General features: G+C 44.6%; 2 protein-coding genes across 2 annotated transcripts; one reads left to right on the top strand and one right to left on the bottom strand.

Moving 5' to 3' along the window:
* Nucleotides 1-1,162: 1,162 nt before the first annotated feature.
* Nucleotides 1,163-4,329, bottom strand: LOC134092782 (heat shock 70 kDa protein-like). Its single transcript, XM_062545856.1, has 2 exons — nt 4,307-4,329; nt 1,163-3,435 (listed from the first exon to the last, which is right to left on the bottom strand). Exon 2 carries the CDS (start codon nt 3,425-3,427, stop codon nt 1,493-1,495), a length of 1,935 nt encoding a protein of 644 aa, XP_062401840.1. The 5' UTR covers nt 3,428-3,435; nt 4,307-4,329; the 3' UTR covers nt 1,163-1,492.
* Nucleotides 4,330-5,072: 743 nt separating this feature from the next.
* LOC134092773 (heat shock 70 kDa protein-like) lies at nt 5,073-7,749 on the top strand. The gene is made up of 2 exons (XM_062545846.1): nt 5,073-5,196; nt 5,568-7,749. Exon 2 carries the CDS (start codon nt 5,576-5,578, stop codon nt 7,508-7,510), a length of 1,935 nt encoding a protein of 644 aa, XP_062401830.1. The 5' UTR covers nt 5,073-5,196; nt 5,568-5,575; the 3' UTR covers nt 7,511-7,749.
* The last annotated feature ends 772 nt before the right edge of the window (nt 7,750-8,521 follow it).

The following is an 8,521-nucleotide window of genomic DNA, read 5'->3' as shown; positions in this document are numbered from 1 at the left end:
ATGCTATCATTCACAACTCTTCCGTTGCCCTCCGCCATGTTGAAAATGTCAAAGGTTATCTCATCTCGGCAACTCGTCCATCAAAATATTCTACGAGTGGCCCAGTGGAAAATACCACATGAGATGGTGTTCATGTGCATTTTTGACCTCAGGTTTTGGTATTTACCATACAGTAATTACCATAGTGAAGGCACCATAACTGAGCTATGACAGAATTGTAGTCTTGTTGACACCACCAGACCCTTCTCTATTGAGATTTACTGAAAGTTCATATGGGTATTCCCAGGCTAGCTGAATAGTACCTGCCATGACGAAAACCTAATGACACTTGAATGACAATGAAAGAAGTGTTATGTCAGAAACATTTATGACTAGTTTGGATAGTCCTTCAACCAATCAGACCAATCCGGGTGCACAAGAAGTGAAATTTCTTGTGTGTGTGTGAGAGCACGAGGTTGATGCTGAAAGCGTGGGTGTCCAGCCAGGTGCATAAGAGTTGTCAACTCTGAAATTTGTATACAGATGCACGAACATTTTACTATACTTTGATCCACTTTGTGTGGATTCATTTTAGGAGCAAAGTGTGAGTGACAGGGTTTAAATCAGTACTCGCACGTGTGCGCCCTTTTTATTTTTTCTACTCGCACACTCTATTTTTCAGGCGCACATGCGACGGTGTAGTCGCACTGTACAGCCCTGCTTACAGTACATAACAATGTCCCATATATATCATATTAGCATTGTGAAATAACCTGTAACAGTCGATGAAAATACATTTGTGCAGAGTGTTTTAAATAACAACATTTCATTAGGCCTGCATTCTGCATTAAATATTGTAGGGTAGGAGCAGGCTTCACTCAGTCTCTTGGGTTTGTCTTTGAGAGTGCTAGACCAAACTTATATGTTTACTAACAAAAGGAAAAAAGGTCGCACTTTGCATTTAAATGTGTTTTTATTGCAGACGCGTTTCGGCTTAGCGCCTTCCTCAGTGTGCATTAAACATTGACCACTCATAAAGGGTGGTATAAGACCATCAAGATGAAAGTGTTCATTCGCCATACAACATATCCACCAACCTACTGTATACCTTCTGGCCACATGAAAAAGGCTTTTATTTTGAATATTTGAAAAATATTTTCAATTTCAAGACAAATATTTTCTCACAGCTGTGTTAATTAACGTACACTATTACACTTTAAACACTATTTCATAGTCATCCAATAAAAATCAGGAAATGTCTTTTTTTTTAAACAGAATTTATTTTACATGTAAAATGCAACCAAGAGTAAACCGTTGGCCATCCCACAATGAGCAATAGATGAGGACAGCAAGTAAATTACAGTACATCAAATATATTAACAATCTTCTTTCAAGTAAAAAAAGGCACAAGTATGAACACTGTAGAAAAACAATGTATACATTTCAACAAATTGACAAATATTGGTGAGGAAATTTCATGTGCATTCATGATGCGTTCCAAACTAAGTCCACTTTAGTCCACCTCCTCAATGGTGGGGCCCTGTGAACTGGCCCCTTGACCTGCCTGGGCACCACAGCCTCCTGCTGGCATTCCTCCTGGCACGCCTCCCTGGTACAGTTTGGAGATGATGGGGTTGCACACCTTCTCCAGCTCCTTCTGCTGGTGCTCGTACTCCTCTTTCTCGGCCATCTGGTTGTTCTCCAGCCAGGACACGGCCTGGTTGCACTTCTCAACAACGGTTTTCTTGTCCTCCTCACTGATTTTGCCCTTCATGTTATCATCCTCAACGCTGCTCTTCATGTTGAACGCATAGGACTCCAGGGAGTTCTTGGCAGCAACCTTTTCTCTCTGAACGTCATCTTCTGCTTTGTATTTCTCTGCATCCTGCACCATCTTCTCAATGTCCTCTTTGCTCAACCTGCCTTTGTCATTTGTAATGGTTATCTTGTTCTCTTTACCAGTGCTTTTGTCCGCTGCCGACACATTGAGGATTCCGTTAGCATCAATGTCAAAGGTCACCTCAATCTGGGGAACTCCACGTGGGGCCGGAGGGATCCCAGTCAGATCAAACTTGCCCAGCAGGTTGTTGTCCTTGGTCATGGCTCTCTCTCCTTCATACACCTGGATCAGGACCCCGGGCTGGTTGTCTGAGTAGGTGGTGAAGGTTTGGGTCTGTTTGGTGGGGATGGTGGTGTTGCGCTTGATGAGGGCAGTCATGACTCCTCCAGCCGTCTCGATGCCCAGAGACAGCGGGGCCACATCCAGCAGCAGGAGGTCCTGGACGTTCTCAGACTTGTCGCCCATGAGAATGGCAGCCTGGACTGCAGCACCATAGGCCACTGCCTCGTCAGGGTTGATGCCCTTGTTCAGCTCCCTTCCGTTGAAGAAATCCTGCAACTGCTTCTGGATTTTAGGGATTCTGGTGGAACCTCCCACCAAGACGATGTCATGAATTTGTGACTTGTCCAGCTTGGCATCTCTCAGGGCCTTCTCCACAGGCTCAAGGGTTCCCCTGAAGAGGTCGGAGTTCATCTCCTCAAAGCGAGCTCTGGTGATGGAGGTGTAGAAATCAATGCCTTCATAAAGAGAGTCGATCTCAATGCTGGCTTGGGTGCTGGAGGACAGAGTTCTCTTGGCCCTCTCGCATGCAGTGTGCAGCCGCCTCAGTGCCCTCTTGTTCTGGCTGATGTCTTTCTTAAACTTCCTCTTGAACTCCTCCACAAAGTGATTCACCATGCGATTATCAAAGTCTTCCCCACCCAGGTGAGTGTCCCCAGCTGTGGCTTTCACCTCAAAGATGCCATCATCAATGGTCAGGATAGAAACATCGAAGGTGCCACCACCCAAGTCAAAGATGAGGACATTACGTTCACCACTCTTGCTTTTGTCCAGTCCATAAGCAATGGCTGCTGCTGTGGGCTCGTTGATGATCCTAAGCACATTCAGTCCAGCAATCACTCCAGCATCCTTGGTGGCCTGGCGCTGTGAGTCATTGAAGTAGGCAGGTACAGTGATGACGGCATTGTTTACTTTCTGCCCCAGGTAGGCCTCAGCAATCTCCTTCATCTTCACCAGGACCATGGAGGAGATCTCTTCTGGATTAAATGTTTTGTTTTCTCCTTTGTACTCCACTTGAACTTTGGGCTTTCCTCCGTCACTAATTACTTGGAAGGGCCAGTGCTTCATGTCAGACTGCACGACGGGCTCATCAAACTTTCGTCCAATCAGACGCTTGGCATCGAAGACGGTGTTGTTGGGGTTCATGGCCACCTGATTCTTTGCAGCATCACCAATCAGTCTCTCTGTGTCTGTGAAGGCCACATAACTTGGGGTGGTTCTGTTGCCCTGGTCGTTGGCGATGATTTCCACTTTTCCATGCTGGAACACCCCCACACAGGAGTAGGTGGTACCCAGGTCAATACCGATGGAAGCACCTTTTGCTGTCATGTTGATATCTACAGGAGAAAAAAGAAATAACAGCAGAAGTGAGTATTATTCAAAAAAAGTAACTCAAATGATTTCTTAGTTTTCAGAAATTTCATTTAGATAGGCTTAGCCTACATGCTTCCATTTACTAGGCTAGTCTATATAGGCCTACCTTTTTCCATTTAATTAACTAGCCTACTTAATACAATCACGTTACAAGCTTTGCCATATGTTTCACTTAATACAAACTTGTATACCTAATTTACATGTAATGTCTATTAACACACAGCATTCACATCAACGATAGGAGGACACGCACTTGTTACCAAGGAGACCAGCACTACTTAAAATGTGTGATGATAAATCAAGTGACAGTCCACACACCATATTATGGTCCACACATCCCTTCGGTCATCACCGTTACGTTAACCAACTATTTTGTTAAATTGTTATGCTCCTTCCTATGGCATTTGCAGTGTAACAGCCTGTAGGCCTAGGCCTATTATATGGCTATGTGTGTGTGGTTTACAATGGGCGTCTTTTTTGACAGGACGGACCGGACGCTTTTTTGATGAGAAACTGCTGGCAGCAAAAATCATTTTCTATATGGCTCTGAGCTACACCAGACGCGACAGTGGCGCGTACATTCGAAAAAAAAAAAAAAATAGACTCTTCTAAAAATGCATTTTACGCGTCGCGAACGGTAGCCTACGTTTCAGTTACGCATCTGGTGTAGCTCCCCTGTAGCCAGAAACAGCGGCAGCGATTTCAAAAGCGCCGAGGACTTGTAACGTTAAGGTATATAAACGGTCCTTTATCATACATAACATTACAATTTACAACATAGCCCACATTGATAATATGGTCAAGTGAAAAGAAACTCGATCCGCGTTGACTTACCTTTGTTCGTCTGTAGAAGAAGACTTACGTCGAAAACCCCTTTGGTCTTCCGCCGACTTTAGATACTTGTCTTTGAGATGTTTCAAGTGAACTGTCAAACACACTGGAAGCCCACTGTTTTTATAGATCCGCGCGCTACATTCTCGCAGTTTCTGGAAAGCTCTGTATTCCTTACCAATGGGGGCAGAGCTCATTTGGTACTGACCAATCATGTTGCAGTTTGCTCATCCTGTAAAGACGTTTCCAGAAGCGTGTAGAATATTCTTGATGCATCTCGGTTTGTCGAGACTATCCTAGCCTAGACTAAACTACTACTCATTGAATAATGTTTTATCGACAACGTGGACATCAGTGAGGTTATTTTTAAAGGGAAGAGAAGGGTTGTTTGTTCTTTGTTTTCTTTTTGTTGAAAACATTTCATTTTCTTCCGCTTTATCCCAAATACGAACTGATTCTGATCGGGGGACAGTGATGTTTAATAAACTTGATGCCTCTACGTTTAGCCTAGACTTCTAGTCTGTTTCATTTCAGCACTCAATTTGGTACATGATAAAATGTAACATAAATGAATTTCGGAGCGGTAGAACCTTAGGAGAGACTACTCCAGTTAGTGTGTGGGTGTGTCCGTCAGTAGCCTACATAGCAAACATGCTGTACTCTTATTGGTCGATGCAGACATAGGACGATTTTATTGGTCAGAGTTGGCTGATAGTTCCAGAAACTGCTGGAGAACTTGTGCTGCTGAGATATATACTGTAGGTTGGAACTTCAGTAGTCAGACAAGTGAACGAGGAAAGCAGCGGTGCAGTTCTGAAAAATCAAGAAGAGGCAGAACAGGACTTTACTTCTAGAACATTTACCATCGAGACAACTTTCAACTTTCAGGCACTGTGAGTAAATATTATGTTGTCATGTCTCAAAAATGATTACATTTAGGCTACTGCTGGCATCTGAGGTGGTGCCAACGACTAATGCAGACATTGATGAATGGTGTTTAGATGACATTTAAAATGACGGCATTTCCATCGTTTGCTTTCGGATGTTTTATGGAATTACCCATCCAAAAGCTGGGAAAACAGTATATTGTGTGTTTTGTGTATTGTGTATTTTATTGTAGTTTGAATTGTAGTTTTACCTAAAAGCTTGCCAGTATATTGTAGAACTTGTTGGTAGTTCATTAGCGTCAGCAGTCTACATATTTACCTTGTAAAAGAATATGAAATTATATGAATTATATTAAATTGTTTTTGTTTTTGCGCAGAGTTCAAGATGTCATCAGCAAAAGGTGCTTCCATCGGTATTGACCTGGGTACCACCTACTCCTGTGTGGGGGTGTTCCAGCATGGAAAGGTGGAGATCATCGCCAACGACCAGGGCAACAGGACCACCCCGAGTTACGTGGCCTTTACAGACACAGAAAGACTGATTGGCGATGCTGCGAAAAATCAGGTGGCCATGAACCCCAACAACACCGTCTTTGATGCCAAGCGTCTGATTGGACGAAAGTTTGATGAGCCCGTCGTGCAGTCTGACATGAAGCACTGGCCCTTCCAAGTAATCAGTGACGGAGGAAAGCCCAAAGTTCAAGTGGAGTACAAAGGAGAAAACAAAACATTTTACCCAGAAGAGATCTCCTCCATGGTCCTGGTGAAGATGAAGGAGATTGCTGAGGCCTACCTGGGGCAGAAAGTAAACAATGCCGTCATCACTGTACCTGCCTACTTCAACGACTCACAGCGCCAGGCCACCAAGGATGCTGGAGTGATCGCTGGACTGAATGTGCTTAGGATCATCAACGAGCCCACAGCAGCAGCCATTGCTTATGGACTGGACAAAAGCAAGAGTGGTGAACGTAATGTCCTCATCTTTGACTTGGGTGGTGGCACCTTCGATGTTTCTATCCTGACCATTGACGATGGCATCTTTGAGGTGAAAGCCACAGCTGGGGACACTCACCTGGGTGGGGAAGATTTTGATAATCGCATGGTGGATCACTTTGTGGAGGAGTTCAAGAGGAAGTTTAAGAAAGACATCAGCCAGAACAAGAGGGCACTGAGGCGGCTGCGCACAGCATGCGAGAGGGCCAAGAGAACTCTGTCCTCCAGCACCCAGGCCAGCATTGAGATCGACTCTCTTTATGAAGGCATTGATTTCTACACCTCCATCACCAGAGCTCGCTTTGAGGAGATGAACTCCGACCTCTTCAGGGGAACCCTTGAGCCTGTGGAGAAGGCCCTGAGAGATGCCAAGCTGGACAAGTCACAAATTCATGACATCGTCTTGGTGGGAGGTTCCACCAGAATCCCTAAAATCCAGAAGCAGCTGCAGGATTTCTTCAACGGAAGGGAGCTGAACAAGGGCATCAACCCTGACGAGGCAGTGGCCTATGGTGCTGCAGTCCAGGCTGCCATTCTCATGGGCGACAAGTCTGAGAACGTCCAGGACCTCCTGCTGCTGGATGTGGCCCCGCTGTCTCTGGGCATCGAGACGGCTGGAGGAGTCATGACTGCCCTCATCAAGCGCAACACCACCATCCCCACCAAACAGACCCAAACCTTCACCACCTACTCAGACAACCAGCCCGGGGTCCTGATCCAGGTGTATGAAGGAGAGAGAGCCATGACCAAGGACAACAACCTGCTGGGCAAGTTTGATCTGACTGGGATCCCTCCGGCCCCACGTGGAGTTCCCCAGATTGAGGTGACCTTTGACATTGATGCTAACGGAATCCTCAATGTGTCGGCAGTGGACAAAAGCACTGGTAAAGAGAACAAGATAACCATTACAAATGACAAAGGCAGGTTGAGCAAAGAGGACATTGAGAAGATGGTGCAGGATGGAGAGAAATACAAAGCAGAAGATGACGCTCAGAGAGAAAAGGTTGCTGCCAAGAACTCCCTGGAGTCCTATGCGTTCAACATGAAGAGCAGCGTTGAGGATGATAACATGAAGGGCAAAATCAGTGAGGAGGACAAGAAAACCGTTGTTGAGAAGTGCAACCAGGCCGTTTCCTGGCTGGAGAACAACCAGATGGCCGAGAAGGAGGAGTACGAGCACCAGCAGAAGGAGCTGGAGAAGGTGTGCAACCCCATCATCTCCAAACTGTACCAGGGAGGCATGCCAGGAGGAATGCCAGCAGGAGCTCAGCCAAGCAGCGGTCCAGGGGCCAGTTCACAGGGCCCCACTATTGAGGAGGTGGACTAAGATGGACTTTGGAATGTATATGATAATGCACATGAAACCCATTACAGGGACATGCACTGGACTGTTGAAATGTCACTTTTGCATTGTGTGCCGTGCTCTTATTTGTCCAATTCTATGAGTTGAAAAGTGTTAATGTATTTAATTTACTGATTAGATCTCATTTTCTTTTTTTCAAAATGGTAAATACTTCTCACTTTATATGCATCTGCACTTTACATGTTAATAAAAATGGTCTTACATCTAAATTCTTGTCCTGTGACATGACTTATGTTCCCTCTAACCTGCGTGGGTGCGTGGCCGCACAGACCTCAGAATTCCTGCCTGCCATTAAATTATTCAGGCCACGCACAACATTTTATTGTCATTTTAATCTGACCACTAGGGCTGCAATTAGTCATTCATTAGTTAACATGAACATTTGCTGATGCAGAATTTTATTGTTGACACAACAGATTATTTACCTGAGCTTGAAAGGACTATGATCCATAAATGAAGGAATCCTTGGTGCTGTACAGAAATCAGTGAGACAGATTAAAAATGAGGTCATAATCAGTTTCCACCACATGTGATGTTTTGAGATATCATTAGGATGGTGTATTATTTCCTTGTCCTGTATTACACTATGTTGTTCAGCATGTGTTCAAATAGGGCCCCCATTGAGACTCTCCTGAAGAAAATGAAAAACACATTGCTATTATGATGTGCACATGATGGAGGTTGAACTTGTAGTGGTGAGAATTTGAATTTTGATCTAAGACAACACTGAAAACACTGAAGTGTGGTGAATAAATATAATGAATTTAGTAAGAATAACTGTAGAATACCCCAACCTTTTAGACCAAGTCTTTTGACATCAGGTCAGAGTCTCTAGAGCAAGATTGATGCCCATTTCAGTTATCTGAAAGAGATGTACTGTATGTACATGTTTAGGAATACATGTAAAGCTCCAGGAGCTGACAACATCCCAGGTCGTGTTTTCAAGGCTTGTGCATCTGAACTGGCTGAGGTCTT

This window comes from Sardina pilchardus, chromosome 1, assembly GCF_963854185.1.
Source record: "Sardina pilchardus chromosome 1, fSarPil1.1, whole genome shotgun sequence".
Classification (NCBI taxonomy): Eukaryota; Metazoa; Chordata; class Actinopteri; order Clupeiformes; family Clupeidae; genus Sardina; species Sardina pilchardus.
This window is presented reverse-complemented; position numbering and strand designations above follow the sequence as displayed.

Bases quoted from the DNA above. Each gene is read 5' to 3' on its own strand.
- LOC134092782 (XM_062545856.1), bottom strand. From the start codon at position 3,427: ATGACAGCAAAAGGTGCTTCCATCGGTATTGACCTGGGTACCACCTAC.
- LOC134092773 (XM_062545846.1), top strand. From the start codon at position 5,576: ATGTCATCAGCAAAAGGTGCTTCCATCGGTATTGACCTGGGTACCACC.